At 42.8% G+C, this 17,407-nt stretch overlaps 1 protein-coding gene across 3 annotated transcripts in view; it reads left to right on the plus strand.

Moving 5' to 3' along the window:
* Positions 1 to 17,407, plus strand: part of SMURF1 (SMAD specific E3 ubiquitin protein ligase 1) — a gene marked incomplete at both ends in the record, with an annotated part of 38,713 nt that overhangs the window by 16,325 nt on the left and 4,981 nt on the right. For 2 of the 3 annotated variants that reach the window (XM_079542744.1, XM_079542745.1), the window contains 11 exons: positions 7,916 to 7,954; positions 8,613 to 8,721; positions 9,341 to 9,474; positions 9,592 to 9,657; positions 10,532 to 10,607; positions 10,940 to 11,178; positions 11,973 to 12,057; positions 14,266 to 14,412; positions 15,330 to 15,534; positions 16,234 to 16,337; positions 16,655 to 16,769. In XM_079542744.1, coding sequence (XP_079398870.1) covers positions 7,916 to 7,954; positions 8,613 to 8,721; positions 9,341 to 9,474; positions 9,592 to 9,657; positions 10,532 to 10,607; positions 10,940 to 11,178; positions 11,973 to 12,057; positions 14,266 to 14,412; positions 15,330 to 15,534; positions 16,234 to 16,337; positions 16,655 to 16,769 — 1,319 coding nt within the window. Of the gene's footprint in view, positions 1 to 7,915; positions 7,955 to 8,612; positions 8,722 to 9,340; positions 9,475 to 9,591; positions 9,658 to 10,531; positions 10,608 to 10,939; positions 11,179 to 11,972; positions 12,058 to 14,235; positions 14,413 to 15,329; positions 15,535 to 16,233; positions 16,338 to 16,654; positions 16,770 to 17,407 lie in introns of all 3 variants that reach the window. The other variant, XM_079542743.1, reaches the window with a different exon arrangement.

Consider the following 17,407-nt stretch of genomic DNA (forward strand, 5'->3'; position numbering starts at 1 on the left):
CCAAGGCTGGGGCTGTTTGAATTGGTGCTGTTGCTTGCTCCCTTGGCTCGTTTTAGACACGTGATAGACATCCTCAAACATATTACTTCTGGTTTGGATCCTTTGTTTTCTGCTTTTCCCTCCTTAATAAAGCAGCAGAGAGCAGTTGTGCTGCTTTTCCTATCGGACTTAGGAAATGCATGTCTTGTAAAAACTCCAAGTCCATTATTGGGTGGTGTTTTGTGGGAGGAAAAAAGCTGCTAATCGTATATAAACGTGCTCATAAGTGGAGTCTCACAAACTGCTTATAAACAACATAGCTGGGCTAATGGTGTGGGTAGTCCCACAGAGAATGTCTGGGAAGAGGGGGGATCTAAATTTCTGTGTTTTATAGTGCACAGAATGTTTATTGGAAAAGACTTTCATGTACTGAATTAGTAAGCAAGTGATCAACTGCAAGGGCGAATCTTTGCGAGCTTCTGTTTGATAATGAAAATGCAGTGCTTAACACTTCATACATTTAACTTAGGAAAGTGGAGATCAGAGAAATTAAATTAAACACACCTAAATTAAATGATGACTTAGCCGTAGGATGCGCTGCAAAGGGCTCTCGTTCTCATGAAGGAGTTGGAAGGTCGTTTCTGCCCAGGCAGTAGTGAAAACCAGCACAGTTTCGGACTCATTTCTAGAGTGCTCGTTGGCTTTTCTCTTGAATTTGATTCATAATTCATTGCTGTTCACCCGGTGCTTTCCAGAGGAACAATTCTGTGTTTGTGAAGACTTGGCCAGCCTTTCCAGGACAGACCTGTTGTTTACTGAGGTCCCGGGATCAGGGCTGCTTTGAGCTCGGTCCTCAGCTCCACCTGTTGTGAGCAGCATGGGTTGAGCGTTCCGTTCTCGTGGGTACTTGTGTGCTTTGAAAAAGGTGCTTTGAAAGCTCCAAGTGTTAAAAGTGCAAAATATTTTTGGCCATCTTAGTAAAATTCAGTTTGGAATCTGAGTTATGAGCGCATGTGGGTGGAGGAACATGTTTTTCATGCTTTAGGAATTTTTTTCCAGATGCTTTTTCAGCACTTGGGTAACTATAAAAGTGAAGTATTAAGACTTCAGCACAGTTTGTATTTAAATGTAATTTAAGAAAATGGAGCCACATAGCTTTGTGGCAAGCCTTCAACTTCAGAGCAATGCTCTTGCACAATGCATGTTGGTGTCTGTTTCAAAATGCGAGCACAAGTATGTGCAAGCTGTGCAGATAAGCCTGTCTTGATAAATGCTCTTTGCTTGAAAACAGAAATTATTCAAGTACGTGTGGTTGGAGACACGAGATGTGGAAGGGAAGAAATGCAGAACTGTGTTGTTCCAGTAACTGCAGCTTGCACAATCAAGTGTGGAGTAAATGTAAAATGCTGGGTTTGGTTCCAGTATGAATCTTGTCATTTAGATTGTTTTAGTTAGCTGTCAGCTACGAGACAGAACAGTATTCTGATCTTGGGGCAAATTAGTGATATTTTAACAGGAATTTTTTGTTCTTTCCAGGTACTTCTGTTTCTCTCAAGTGTATGCAGAAGCTGACACTATAGCTGAAGCCTGAGCATATGGACTGTTTTCAGGGAGCTGGGAGACCATTTGTGGACGCTCTAGCAAAGCAAAACTTGACTGAGTTTGATGAGTCTTGGCGGCAGAGGACTGAGTTTTAAAAACCATGGAGTAGTTATATATAACTTCATGTTCTGTGAATGTTTTCTCTGGTTAAAGAGTGGTCAATTGAGTGTTTTTTGAGAATGGCTCTCTTTGAGAACGAGCCTTCCAGCTGCTGTGAAATGGGGGTAGCAGTAGCTAACTTAGCTCTTACTTCCAGTTTGCAAAGAACGTGGTTGTGTTCTGAATGTGATGCCAGATGGCCTGCAAGGAAAAGGTCCAAGGGTGTGAAGGAGGCTCGTGCTGCAAGGTACTTCTTGATGGCAGAATTACTGTGTTCTTGCCCCAGTGTTCCTGGTTGTGTTCCCTACAACTAAGAAATCCTTGTAGGGGCAAGGGAAATGGTAAGCTGAAGGTGCTGAAGTCACTTTGAGAGGTTTGCCCTCTACAGCAGCAACAAAAAGGCCCTGGAACTAGTTTGAGTGAGAGGTGGGAGTTCACTGTAGCTGGAGTTTGCCCCATTGTATAAGGGCTAAAGAAATTCTTTGGGTGACCTCTGTTTCAGACCTGGGGCTGGCTGAGGACAGCAGTAACAAATACTGCAGTGGTTGGGGTTACTTGGGTTTTACATCTGAGTAGAAACTGAGTATCAATAGGAGATTGCAGAGAGAGTATGAGAAAGTTCTTGGCCTGCACTGGAGGAAGGCATAGCAGTCTTACAAGAAAACTGATGCAATAATAGGATTTAATGAAAAATGTAATCTGGGAGTTAGCCTTTGTATCAGGCATTTGTTATGGGTGAACAAAGGGGAAAGAAGAGTTAGTATGAGAGATAATTGGATATGCTTATTTCTACTTGTCTAATTTGTGTGCCTTTCTCTGATTCAGCATCGGCATTAATTCAGCTTCCTATTGATCTCTTCTTTTCATTTAATCCCTGCAAAGTTCTCCAGCTAATTCCATAACTCTTAGTGTTTCTCCAAGCTTTGTATCTCGGTTCACTCTAAAACTTGCTTTACTGGTCGTGATGCACGCAGTCTCAGCTAACTGGAAATGAGTGGTGTTTGTTCTTCCAATAGTCCTGCACTGATTTTTGAGTGATTCACTTTATGGAGGGTTAATCAGACCTGCTGCTGTACACATGCAGGATGTGAAGACCTGCAGCCAGTCAGTGCCCAGGAGGATTTTTTCAGTTTGAGTAAGTTTTAGGAATCTTGGAGATGAAACTGTTGGGTTTTGTCCACTTGCTGTTGTTTGTGCTGCGAGGGCTCTCTCTCATGCGTGACATTTTTATGCTTAGGTAGGATGGAAATCTGATTCTTGGCAAAGTGGATACTTTAATGACATGTTAATGGACTAATAAAAATGGCTTTTTCTGGGTGTGTGGTTTTTTGAAGAGCTCTTCAAAGTTGTCTAGTGTTTGCAACTGGCTGCATGAAGCCAAGTTCCAGCCCACGAGGAAAGCATGCCTTGAAAAGAGGCTTTGATTCTCACTGCAGCCTACACAAAAGGGCCACAAAAAGGCTTCATGCATCAAATCCAGCAACTCTTTGAGAACTGAGGTTTTCTAATGAAGCATTGCTTTAATCTGGCAGTTAGGTTCAGTACGGGCAGTCTTCAAATGCCGGGGTGTGATGTGTGGCAGCCCCAAAGTCTGAGGGTTTGGGCTGGTTTGTAGAGGACTGCAGGTCTGGTTGGCACCGTGGTGCTGAGAGCATTCGGGAAGGTCACTCAGTGTGCACATCAGTGGCTGCACGTGTGAAATTAGTTCTGTACAGAGAATTGGTTTCTTTGGCAGAGGTAAGACTCAGTTTGGTTTCTTTTCTGCATTAAGCACTGCAGTGATTCACTTACTGTAAAGCTAAAGCAGTCCGTGGATTTATGCATTGCAGTCTGAAGCAGACAGAGGAAGACTACAAGTATTCTTAAAGCAAACAAGAAAAGGACTGGAATAGAAACCATGGCCTTTGTGGTGACAGCTTAAGCTTCGATTTGTGAACAAAACGGTACCTTTCAGTTCAGTGATGTGGTTTGCTGCAGAGAAGCCACATTTTGACACTCGCTGCCTTTACCCGCCTTTCCTTTTCCATTCAACTTGCTCTTGTGCCCTATCAAACATAAATGATTGTCAGCCTTAAAAAAACAAAGCACTTAAAAACCTTCACGGGTTGCCTGGTGGTAGAAATGAAAACAAACGTTTGATCTGCAGCAAAGTCTCATTTAAGGTTATGTGCACAGAAGAGGGGCGATAAGCAGAGTCCTGCTTTGGGGCACTGGGGGGGGATGGCTGGAGGCATTTCTCAGCACTTTGCACACAGATTGTGTAGAAGCATTGGGACAGGAAGTGATTTCCTATCACAGGGCCGGCAAAGGTTTTAACTATGGGCTGTGGTGCTTTGGGCTGTTAGAGCAGCATGTGGTAAATAGCTGATGCTTGTGCTTTTTCTTTTTTGTGTGAGTCTTTGTTTGTTTGTGGAAGATTTTCTACACTTGGAGCCCATTATTTTTCTGTGCTGTCTTCTGCAGACTTTTTCAAGATGGAAGAGTCGGACAACTTGCAGTGCTCGTAATGCTTATGCTGTGTGTCTCCATGATTAAAGATGGTCTGCTCAGAAGTAAATACTAAGTGAAGCCCTTTTTACGTCATTAGCCTGCTGGCCTTGTGTTTACCTTCTGTCAGAAAGTAAAATGAATATATCCTGGAATCTAGCAGCGTGTTTGCACAAGCACAAATGATTAACCTGGAATATCAAAGGGAAGGCCAGAGATGGCTGAGAGGTTTGTTTGCCAGCATCCCTCAGCACGACCTTCCCCCTTTCCCAAGGAAGACGTGGCCGTGCTGCTGGGTGGCCTTGTCTCCCAGTCTAACTGGAATGCTCAGCTGAATGCTGCTGGCTCAGATCGTAGCCACGAGTAAAAGTCCTTCATTTCAGCAAGGAGGTGCTTACCTTTCACTCAGAGCACGGAGCAAAGTGTGAATTATTGCAGTCCCTAACGCAGATGCTGCTTCGCATTGGTACAGGCTGGCGTCTGCTGAATCTCTGCGTGCTGCAAAACTCACCTACCTGAAAACAATGATAGCAGCATAGCGCTGTGCTGAGGGAATGTTATGTTAGGTGTGAGCGCTGCAGAGAAACAGCAGAGTGAAGGACCTCCCTGCAGACCAGCAGCTATCCCAGGAGCCCAGTGTGAAGGAGGAACTTGGCACCTGAGCACATTCGTAGGCAGCTCTGTTTACTTGGGGCTGTTTAATTGTTCCTCACCCGGGCTCTCCTCCTTCCCAGGAAGGCCGGTCATGCTCCAGAGGCCGCTCGCTGGTGAAGCAGCAGCTTTCTGATGCAACGCTCAGCCTGGCTCAGCGCAGGCAGCAGAGCCGTGCCGTGCTTCCCTTCCTACACCTGCTGCAGCTCCTACAGATGATTCACTTCTGCTTTGGGAGCGGGCGGACAGCCGGGGGCTGGCACGGAACTGCTCGCCTCCCCCGGGCTGCGCTGAATCCGCAGGGTGAATCCTGACTTTGTCTAAGCCTCATCCTTTCTTCACCCTCTGCCAAATATGCTTTCACATTAATGCTTCACCCAGCTGGCTAATTTGGCCTTTGAAATTATCTCAGTAATGTCAGGTGCTTAAAAAAACATTCCCATCCCTTTATAAATATTATAATAGGGATGTGAAGACATTGCTTCAGTGTTCCTTGGGATCTACAGTATAAAAAGAAGTTCTTGAGTGCTGCATAGCAATCCGGAGTGCAGCATAAACAAATAGTGTGTCAAGCTGGAACAAGTCGGTTGGCTTTCAGAAGGCAGAATGCAAATGTCCGAGACAGGAGAATTAGTGCCTTCTGTAACTCTGCAACAAATGTGAGCAGATTTCTCCTGCTGATGGGCCATAAGCCTCGTTTAAAGAAAGGAAAAGCATTTTGCAAAGGCTGGATGCTGGAGTTTGTGCAAAGCCTGAGCAGAGCGGCCGGTTTGCAGATCAGCATCCATCCCTTTCCCTGCGCCTCGTCCGGGCAGCAACCTCCATGCTGGGGTAACTTCAGTAACTTCTTAAGCTTTTGTAGGTAAATCCAGCTGAGTTCAGGGCTTTCAGTCTGAGGTGGCAGCAGCCAGATCCCAGAGCAGATTCACTGAGGTCCTGTTGGAGGCTGGACATTTGAGAAGCAAATTGGGCACGGCTTTACGGATCTGGGGGTGCTGTGTGCCCACTGCTGGTGTGGTTTCATGTCCAAGCATCCCAGTGCTGACTTTTGTCACTTTTTGCTTTCCTGGAATTTAGAAATGTATCCCCTCGAACAGATAGGGCACTTGAAAATATTTTTCTTAGTGAGTTTCATATGCAAATAGTGGAGCAAAGCCAGAGGTCCCTCTCGGGCAGCCTGTTCCTACAGGTTGCTCCACAAAAGTTTGTCTGCCGCTAGCTGTTATGCCAGTGTTCTTACTAGAAAGAATCATGGTTTTTTGCAACCTAAAATTGAGGGTTTCACAGGCTGCAACTGGCAAATTGGCAACCATGCTCCTCTGCTATGGACTGAAAGCCTGTGGCAGAAAGAAAACAATGAACTGAAAAATAGAATTCTTTGGTAACAGCTTTAGAAGCTGCGGCTGCTGGTGAGCTTTAGAAAGCACACCTGAAATGTAAAATAAATGTGATAATTGTATAGCCAGAGAATATGCAGATTGTTACAGATGGAGTGCTTGTCCAACTTAATAACGTGCTCTTCGAACTGGGGAAGGAAAGTGGGATGAGTTATTTGATTTAGAAAAGAAAAAGCTCCACCACTCAAAGGAACTTCAAAATTCGTTTTGGCGAGTGCTGGAACGTTCTGGCTCTGGTTCTGCCTGTATTCATTGCCTGCTCTGCTGGTTCCTTTTCCTGGCTGGGAGGAGGAAATTAAGCTTTGCCCTGTTGTGCTTCCATAGAGCTTCTGTCACCCTGTTCTATTTCAAACCAAATTGCCGCGGTCCTGCAGACTTCTCCTTTTTGGTCAGCTCTTAAAATGCCCAAGAGGAGCTTTCTCTGAACATGCAGTTTACCAATCTCAGAAGCACATAATTTTTAATCCATTCTAAAAATAGTTGCATGCAGTGGCTGCTTTAATTATTAATAAAACGGAAGGATTTGTGTATATTTTTTTTCTGTGTACATCTGTGTTAAGCTGGGATGGCTCTGGGCTGTTGGCTTGTCATGTGAGATGAGGCAGTCCTTATTCTGCGGGATGTTTCAGCTGATGGGCCGTTGCTGTGGAATTCCAGTGGAAGTGCAAAAGAAATATATCTTTATGCACATCTTCACTGTGCCCAGCATAGAGCTACTGTGTGCAAATGCTGCTGGGGCTGCTGGAAGTGCAGGGCCAGGCAGATGAGAAGCATCTGTGTCGGGGGAAAAGACCATCTTGAGTTATCTGTGAGCGTTCATCCTTGTGCTGAAGGATAGAACTTGGTGGGGAAGAGGCTCCCTCAAAGGCTCAGTCTTATAAATACTTTTCTTGGTTCTTTTTTTCTCCTGGTGCTGGGCGAGTCAGAGCTCTCATGTTTTTATGTTTGGTTCTGTAGTTACTTTTTCTGGCCTAAGAGTTTAATGGATACTGAGCTACTTGAATTATTGAGGCTGTGCTGAGCAGCCCTTACTAAACAGCAGAATTTGTGCTTGTAGCTGGTAATAGACCAAGTAGAAATGGATATTGGTGCAAGTTTCTTGATCTCATTTTTGCCTTAACCTCTCTGTTATTGAGTGGAATTGGAGAGAGGGAAATGTCTCAATTGTGGCCCTTGCAAAGGAAAAATTCTTGATGCTGTCTTTCCCCTCAGTATTTCTATTTTCTCCTCGGTGAAGTCGTGTTCATCTCCAATCCTTTCTGTTTTGGCGAGGTGTTGAGGCTGTTGGAGCAGCACCTCCATGAGTTGGCTGTACTGCTGCTCTGAAAAGCAGGAGGCTGCACAGTTCTGCTTGGACCTGGTGCCGAGGTCACCTCCAGGAGCCCTGAACCATTCTTGGTTCAAAACCTGCATTGTAAGATGAGTGAAACAAGTGCAGCAAAATCTTGTTGAAGCACATAAGCATGTAGCATAGAAAACAGGGAGGCTTTGGCACAAAGAGACGTGCAATAAATCTGTACTTTGCAACAACGGAACAAACCAGCAAAGTGCATTTCCAATCACAGATAAAGAAGACGATGCTCGTGTTTAACATTTGGGTTTCTTACAGGAATTAAGACCAGATAGTATTGTAAGGGGTGTGATTGCTGCAAGGCTTTATTTGTTCTTAAGATTTCTTACTGTGATATTTTGTTTTGCAGTATTATGTGCCAAGAATCTTGCAAAGAAAGATTTCTTCAGTAAGTATGCCTTAATTGTATAACCTTCTGCTCTTGCTTAATGAGGTTTATCTCTAGACTGTGCTTTACTGTCCTGGCTCATTTTTGTATGTGATTTGTTCTGTGGCTCATGCTTGCAGTAGCATTGCATTACTACACAAACACACGTTGCCCTGAGCTGTATTTGGGTGATGCAGGATCCAGTGTTGGAAAGACCAAGGATCTCAGATTCTTGTTGAAAGTCTGGCCGATGACCCACAAGCAGGTTGCTGCTTGCACTTCTTTCTGTGGGTTACCAGTAGCATCCATCTCTTGTGGAAGTATTTACAAAACATGCCAGGGGTGCAAGTAAAGTATCCCAGAGCTGCAGTCTCAATGTTATGTTAAGGATTGAATAAAAATGCCTACTTTCCAGTATGCTTATAGCGTTTAAGCACTGTAAAATTAAGCACGTTTTGCCTGTTTCCTAAATAGTTTTACTATTTATGGCAGATACAGATGTGTAGGGCAGAAGTACCTCGTTCTTTAAATAGGAACTGCTTTCTCTATTTTCCGTTTGGGGATGATGGCACCTTTCCTTTCTTGAGGGGAGAAAACGTGCAGGACTTGATGATATCATTATCTGGGCAGAAACAAAACAAAAAGCATGAAGTGTAACAGCCCCTTTTCCCTTCCACAGGACTTCCTGACCCGTTTGCAAAAATAGTTGTTGATGGGTCAGGTCAGTGCCACTCAACTGACACTGTGAAGAACACATTGGACCCCAAATGGAACCAGCATTATGATCTGTGAGTTGTTCATTAGGTTATAAGTAAACTCGTGTGTGTGTATAGATATATATATGTATTCCAGGCATTTATCTAATAGATGAAAGGGAAGAATGGCCACTGGTGCTTCATCATGTGTTACCAAGAAGAATCATATTTGCTGAGGAGGACTAATGTTTGCAATGACAGAAAACTGCCTGCTAGTAAAGGTTTGCTTCTGTTGCCTGTAGGTGTTTGAATTTGGAGATATGTGTATGTTAGGTACAGAGCACCACGGCGTGGAGTGAGCAGTTCAGCTTTTAGAACAGATTGTCCTTGCAGTGATTCATTGCCTTCAAAATATTACAAATATAAATTTTAAGAAAGTTTTCTACATCAATTAGTTTGATGCTGAGGTTTTAATGGGGCTGCCTGTGGTTAATTTGTGCTGCAGCAATATCAATTAAATGTGCTGTGTAACGTGCAGTAACTCATTAATAACACCTTTCCAGGCTTAAGCACTTCTGTGTTTATAATAAAGGAGCGTGACCAACGTACTCCAATGTATCAGAATTTGTAGCACAGAAATGCTGTGGAGTGAGGTGGTATTTTCTTCTGAAATAAGTCTTCTGATGACTCTTCTGATATGTATTTTCTGTAGATATGTTGGGAAGACAGATTCCATAACCATCAGTGTATGGAACCATAAAAAAATCCACAAGAAACAGGGAGCTGGCTTCCTGGGGTGTGTGCGACTCCTCTCCAATGCCATCAGCAGGCTAAAAGACACCGGATGTAAGAGCAGCTCCTGCCTGGCACAGCCCAGAACCTTCAGTGCCTTGTCTGAGTAGTGAGTAGTGTTCTCTCCCAGCCCCTCCGTGTTTTGTTGATGTTTCCAATTCTTGTTTGCAGACCAGCGTTTGGATCTATGCAAACTAAATCCCACGGATACTGATGCTGTGCGAGGCCAAATAGTGGGTAAGAATACTCTTAGTTAAACATTTCTCTTCTTAAATACACCATCAGGGCAAATGATGAATTGGAAAAGACACCCGTGGTTACTGCTTCAGAGCCTTTTCTGTGTTGTTTCTTCAGGTTTTAATGGGATTAGGTTACATAACAGCAATTGTTCTGTTGTACTCCTGCAAACGAGTTGATTTGCTCTTATTTAATAATGGCAAACAATACTAAGAAGAGGGAGTGCATTTGGCAGGGTTCCTATTGCAACTCTGGAAGGGTGAAATGTTACTGTAAAACTAATAGCTTTTGGACCAAGATGACAGGCAAAAGGGACATCACCTGGATAGGAGGGACCTAAAGAAGGTAAAAGAAATTCTGCAAATTGCTGTTTCGATGCCATCCTTGATTTTTGACTATTTCTTTCCACTGCTGTCAATGCTAGTTTTGCATCCAACTTAACAACCATGTCACCACACTGCTCTGCCTCCCCCTGCCCTGCCCTGAGCCCAAGCTTTTCAATAGCTGTACATCAATATGTTCAGCAAAATCAGAATTCTCACCGTAATGATGACATCTAGTGGTGAGCAATTTCCTCCCAGCTCACCTTCCCGAAACCCCATGAAATGCAGATGTGGGGCCTGATATTTGATATTCACAGGAACAGAATCAGCTTCAGTTTTGATGATGTGATGCCTCTCATGTCTTTCCACCCTATTTAAAAAGTCAGTAATGTGTCAGGGTTGCGGAGGGAGCTGGGGCGAGTGATGTGCTCTCATGTGTGCAGTATGGTTTTAGTGTTCTGCAGTGTTTTACCCTGTGTAAACGTGGGTTATCTGGTTTTTTGTTGTTGTTTAGGGAACAATTATTAACTTGCATTTGCTTTTTATTTCAGTCAGTTTACAGACACGGGACAGAATAGGCACCGGAGGTTCTGTGGTAGATTGCAGAGGGCTTTTGGAGAATGAAGGGTAAGGATTCCTTTCTTTACATTTCCTCAGAAAACAGGTTTATATGTGGGAAGAATATAATGACTGTGAACTTCTCTGGAATACGTAACAGGTAGTACAGCTGTAGCTGAATGCTTGCTCAAAGAAAATCAGCTAAACTGACAAGGACTTGATATTTCTTGTTACCAGTGCTTCTGGCACTTCTGTTTGGCTAAGAAATTTGGTGTAAGGAAATGGCATATCTTGGGTTGGAAGTTACTTGAAGTAATGGAGAGAGAAAGGGAGAGAGAGAAAGACATTTGTTTCTGCATTCACTTCTGTGATGGAAAATCTTGAAGTTTCCCCATTTTCAGAACGGTTTATGAAGATTCTGGACCAGGGAGGCCACTGAGCTGTTTTATGGAAGAACCAGCACCCTACACAGACACTACAGGGGCTGCAGGTGGAGGCAGTTGTCGCTTTGTAGAATCTCCCAGTCAAGATCAGAGGCTTCAGGCACAGCGCCTTCGGACTCCTGAAGTCAGAGGTCATGTACAGACACCTCAGAACAGACCTCATGGTCACCAGTCTCCTGACCTACCTGAAGGCTATGGTAAGAATTTTCCAGAACCATTCCATTTAAGTTTTCAAAAGGCTTCAGAGGACAATTCTCCCATTTTACCATCCTGATGTGGTTTACCTGTTAGGACATGCAGTATCCGTGAGCATCTGATGGTCTGCATTTTGGAAAAGGAACTGAGCAGTGCAGCTGCAAGTTTGAGATTGTCTAATTAGCAGTTGTCTACTCCAGGATACACTGAGGGGTTGATGGTAAATTAAACATGAGGTTGTGGTGTGATGCTGTTACAGAAAATTCACTGCTAATCTTGGCATTGTATCTGGGGAGAAACGAATGTAAAGAGCTCTTTAAACTAGAGCAGTAATGCTATTTTTTCCTTCCCCCTTGGCGTATCGTGTAGGTTTGAGCCCACATTTGAGAAAAGATCAGGAAAATATAAAAGCAGAGAAGCCAGTAGTACAGAAGATTAGGAAGGATAAGATTAAGGAGAATTTAAAGCTTGGAAAAGAGCACGCCAAATCTAGGAGGAAAGAAATCCAGTTTGGGGGTTTGAGATGTCTCAAGATCTAAAAATAAAAATACAAACTGAGACATGCTGGATCTTTGAGTTTGAAAAGGATTGCTGAACTGCAGTCAAGTAAACTTGTGAGGACTGTGTTTAAGGGCAAAGCAGTCCGTGCTGCAAGAGGTCAGGTGGGGTGGCTCAAATACTGTCTCCTAGCTCTGGCAGAAAGGCAATGTGCTCTAATGGCTTCAAACAAACTGTTTATTCAGGTTGGCTTTTTTTAGAGTTGTGCCTTACCATAATCTTCCATCCATCTTCACAGAACAAAGAACAACGGTACAGGGACAGGTTTATTTTTTGCACACGCAGACTGGAGTTAGCACGTGGCATGACCCTAGGATACCAAGGTATGTATTTCTAGTTACAAACTCGGGGCCATGGGGGGGATTCTGTGCATGTACAGATGTAAGCTGGGTCTTTTAGAGCAAAAATCTGTGAAATCTTTAAGAATAATAATTATGAAGTGAAACTTAAAGGAGAGACAAGAGCAGAGGGTGATTTTGGATCTCTCCAGTTAGCTTTTTGCCATACATTCAATATGACTTTTTGAAAGGGAGAATTACCTACCAGTGAATCATGTAAAACAAGCCAAGAAAAGTGTGTAGTCCTTCAGGAAACACCATTTGACAAACCCTTCCAAAAATGTCAACGTGACTTCATTATTGGTTTTGTGAAGTTGGATTTCTGAATCAAATATTTTTTGTTTAAAACCAGTTTGGACTACAAATGAAATAAAAAAGTGACTGCTTGCTGGGTGTTGGATTAGTAATTTCTGCTGTAGTAGTGCCCATTCTTGTACAACCCAAGCAGAGAGATTACTTGTTATCTTTAAACTTGAAGTAGTGTTGGGGTTTTTATGCTTCAGACCAATGATTTGCAGCTAGGAAATACGAATCCTCCACATGATTAATTTAGAAAAGCCTCTTTAAAACTTAACCTGCAGTTAATCCAGGTCTTTGTGACTAAGGTCTGTCTGTCTTCCTTGAGGAGCTCTGAATCTGGGCTGTTTCACTGCACACCCAATTCTGTAGTAAAGCACGGCGTTTGTAACTCTTCAGCTGCTGTGTTCATTGTGTGATAGACCAGTGTGGTACAGGATATTAGAAATATTATGTGCAGTAGTGTAAGCAAAAGTGTTGATATAGCCACAGGATATGGGAGGATATGAAAAAATGAGGTTTAGAGAGAGATAAAATAGCTGATGTTAGATTAGCTGCTGTTGTTGGAAGAAGAAATGACAATACTCATTCTTCATGTCACTCAAGTCTGACTTGGATGCCCAAAGCCTTATTTCTTCTTCAAGTGATCCTGATTTACTTAATGAAAGCTACTGCTTCTTTTTCCTACAGATCTGAGCCAGATTTTTTTTTACCAGCAATGTAAGTGGACACGTTCCTCTTACAAAGTGGAGATGGCTTTGCTTTACCACCAAGTTACAGTGCAAAAATGTAACCTTGGCATTTAGCACAGATGTAGGTTAAAACTTGATATAATCAAATCTTAAAGCACTTTCAGATGCACAGCTGATTGAAACAAATGGCTACAGCTATAATCTTCTTTCAAGGAGCCTAACAAAGGCTCGTCTGTCTCCCTGTGTACCCCATGCTGGCTTATGCCATCCCTTGACAGTAATGAAGCCTTTGATGTACAAAGTGCTCTACCTTTTCTAAAGCCTCTCATACCCTTATGCTGACGTTGGGTTGTTAGATTTAGGTAAGGAAATCTACAGTGATGTCTTCAACCCTGCATAATAGATAAACTCACCTCAGCTGTCCAGGGAATCCCTCCCTGCACAGCATTTCTGCCAAAACAAGTCTCCAGATTCCCCTCCTCCTTTTTCTTGCCACTGTGGTATTTTACTGCACGGGGTGGTAGCTCTAAAGCATTTTAAATTCTCGACTTGTAAATACATCCTGAGTGTTGGATTTCACTGCTATTGTGCTACCTGAAGGTGAGTGATTGCCTTTAGCAGCGCTTACAAAGAACGGCACCTTGAAGCTATCAGGAATGAAAGGGACGCACGGTCAGTGAAGCCTTCCTGGGAGCGATTTCTCATGCTTAAGTTTCTAACCTTGCTAATTAAAGAGCTGAATTTTTCTTTTTAGGTGATCTTAGTGTTGGCTGCCTCGGCTTCTTAACCCCCTGCTTATTTGGAGGCAGTGGTTGCTTTGGAGGCCTTTCATTTGTAGGTTTCCTACGCACGGCTGGCATTAATGTTAATAGGATTTCTCTTTTTTGTTTTTCTGTGAGTTTTTTTGCTACAAGGAAGATCTCCCTCTCCGTTTGCAGCTCTGCCTAAATGATGATGTTGCATGTTGAGGTTACTTTTAAGCTGCGTGGCTTTGTTACTTCCAAGGACAGCTTACAAAGTTGCACTGCTTAGATGGAGGATTCTAAAAAGGCAACATTAAAGTAGCTATCGTGTGCTTCTTGCTGAGACCTTCGTAGCCTGCAATCTCTGAGAGCCAACTTCACTCCCCCTCCCTGTCCCCTGAATGTAATTGTTTCCACCTTCCCTTCGGCAGCGCTTTAACTTTGTTTGCTTTCCTCCTCAGAGACCTTAACAGTGTGAATTGCGAGGAGCTGGGACCTCTGCCTCCAGGTTGGGAAGTTAGGAGTACGGTTTCAGGAAGAATATATTTTGTAGATCATAACAACAGAACCACGCAATTCACAGATCCACGACTACATCACATCATGAAGTAAGAAGCTTGCAGGATAAATAATTCATCTAAAGTTTGGATTCTTAAACCATTTATTTTTGTACAGTTTTAACTACAGTCTGAGTCATGAGGGACTGAAAAAAAATCAGTGTGTAATGATATTAGGCAACAGATGCAAGGAGGTGGATTTCTGTGTGGGTCTAATCAGGGTCTGAATGTTAGTTGTCAGCCCCAGTTTTGTCTAAACTTCATGCAGAGTCTCTACAAAACTGCTTTTATTATGCTTTGCAGTCCCCAGGGAGGGCTTGCATATTTCTGCACAATGCTGATCTTTTAAGTTGGTTTGATAAAACTGCACCAAATTGTGATGGAGAAAATAGGCAGTTCTAGAAATGCTGGGGTGTGGGGTGGAGGATCTGCCAGGCAGTTCCACAGCACTCCACTCATGTCTCTCTGGCTTAGCAGTTCAGTTCTGTGGTGGACATGAGCTGGCTTTGTGCTCCCTTGAGCTCCAGACAACAGGAATATAAAGCCAACTGGAGTCAGGTTGCCTGGTGCTGTGCACAGCCAGCTCAGGTTTAGCAGGATTTAATCAGTTCAAGCTCTGCATCATGCAAAAGCAGCTGCACTGTTACAGAACTGACCCTGGAAGAAGCCCAAATAAAGGCATGACCAGTGAGGATGTTTGAAGCTTCATCTATGTGGGACACGTACATATATCTCTTCCAATAACTGTAGAGGCAGTTCTGTTCTACTGTGTTATCCCTACTTTGGGTGGAGCTGGAAAAAAAAATTCACTGCAGTTGTTAGATGGTTCCATTTATAAAGCTGTTGTTTCATTAGAGATCTTTTCATGCTCTTCAAGATGTATGGGAGAAGCACCAGAAAGTTTTATTGTTTTTACATCTTCCTTGTTGTAATGCTTCTAGAATGAATATTTTGCTTTCCTTTCAAAGTCATCAATGCCAGCTAAAAGAGCCCAGCCAGCAGCCTCTGCCAGCCCCAAATGAGGGGTCTGTGGAAGAGGGTGAAGAGTTGCCTGCACAGAGATATGAAAGAGACTTGGTGCAAAAGCTGAAAGTTCTTAGACATGAGCTCTCCCTGCAGCAACCACAGGCAGGTCACTGCCGAATTGAGGTATCCAGAGAGGAAATATTTGAGGTATTTGATGGACTCTGTACTACTAATATCAGCTTCTCTTACTCAAGTTTAATGAAACTGGTCTTACATCAAGTCTGTTTAATGAGAGAGGTGGTGAATCCAGCGGTATCACATGGATTATCAGAACTCTGATTAAATTAAAGAAAAAGCATTCTTTTAGTTTCGTGTTTTGACGTGGACATTGGTAAGAAGAGATTCTGAGTAGTTTGGGGTTCTTTTGCCAATACAAATGTTTAGTTGCTGAAAGTCTTTCACCTTACATGAGGAAAGCTAGATTATGTAAACTTCACATGGATTTTGCTGACAAATTTGAGCATTCTTTTTCATTTAGAAATGACAGCAGTTGAAAACTGCTGAAAGCAGTTGAAAAGCAATGGCATCTGCTTGCTATTACCACTTGTGTATGTAGTGTGCAAGAGGTAACTCTAATTGGGCATTCTTCTATTCTTAGATTGGATTATTTTTTAAGTACCTTTGTAGCAAAAGGGAATTAAGCTTTTTGTGGACTTTACACCAACAAATATTAGTGCTGCCATTGAAATGTGCTTTAGATTAGCTCTTTAGCAGAATGTTTTCTGTAGCTGAGTAAAAAATCTGTGTTATACTAATTCTTAGAGCTTCTTAGAGCTAATTATAGAAAAGAAATGTATAATCTGTTAAAAAACCCCAACCTATAAATATATGTGTACACGTGTACAGGAATCCTACCGTCAGATAATGAAGATGAGGCCAAAGGATTTGAAAAAGAGGCTTATGGTAAAATTTCGAGGCGAGGAAGGCCTGGATTATGGAGGAGTAGCAAGGTGGGATTTCAGTTTTTCTGACACTTTGTAGCTGTGAAATTGGTGTTTCTTTGTGTGTGTGTGTGTGTTTTTCAGTGAGTCTTGTTCAGACTTGATTTGTTTAAATATGTCTCTGACAGTGTTCAGGGAATGGGTGAGGAATAGATGGCATTGTCTCATGGCTTACTAGCTATGTTAATTCATGGTAATTTCTTCACTACTTGTAAACCAAAACCAAGCTAGGAAACTGATAACTGTGTTAATGGCCCACAACAACTGTGTTGTCTGAAGTTTAAATGCAAGTTGCTTTCTTCTAAAATAACACTTTTTCTTGGCAGAGAATGGTTGTATTTACTGTGCCATGAAATGTTGAATCCATACTATGGACTCTTCCAGTACTCTACAGATAATATTTACATGCTGCAAATCAATCCAGATTCCTCTATCAACCCTGTAAGTATTGACTTCTGAGCAATATGTGTACTTCAAGAGCTTGTCTCCTGCAGTTGATCATTGCAGCTGTTATTTTCATGATGAGAACATACAATGAAGGGGGGTAAAAACATGTTAACAAGTCTTGTGTTGTTATGGTACAGAGGAGCAGGGTTTGCACAGAAGTAACATGAGAGTTCTCTTTTGATAAGTACCTGAAATCTTTTGGCTGTCATTTGAGACTCCTTGGTGCTGGCTGGGGTGCATGTTGATTCTGGGATAGGTAAAAGTACTCTTCGTTTTAGCTACAGGTGATGGTGCAGACACTGCATGGTCTCTGTGACTGCAGGGGCTTGTAAGCCTTGCTTTCCCTTTCTCAATAAGCTCCTGTGTCGTTTGGGTGTTTTCTTCCTCACTATTGGAGGCCTTGTATTGATGTAAGCCCTAAAAGGAGCAGCAGTTCTGTTTGCAAGGTCTAAAGCACTTGTACATAATTTGTTAGGTAAAGTGCAGAGACTTGTTTGATATGTTTAATCATTAAATGCTTCTTGGTTATGTTATGAGGAAAAAGTTGTGGTTCCTTTTGCCCGGAGGGCTGCAGATGACTTATACTTAAATAGCCACCAGATGTCAGTGTTAGAATGCCTTTGTGCTGCCTG

Source organism: Tetrao urogallus (genome assembly GCF_951394365.1).
Source record: "Tetrao urogallus genome assembly, chromosome: 15".
Classification (NCBI taxonomy): Eukaryota; Metazoa; Chordata; class Aves; order Galliformes; family Phasianidae; genus Tetrao; species Tetrao urogallus.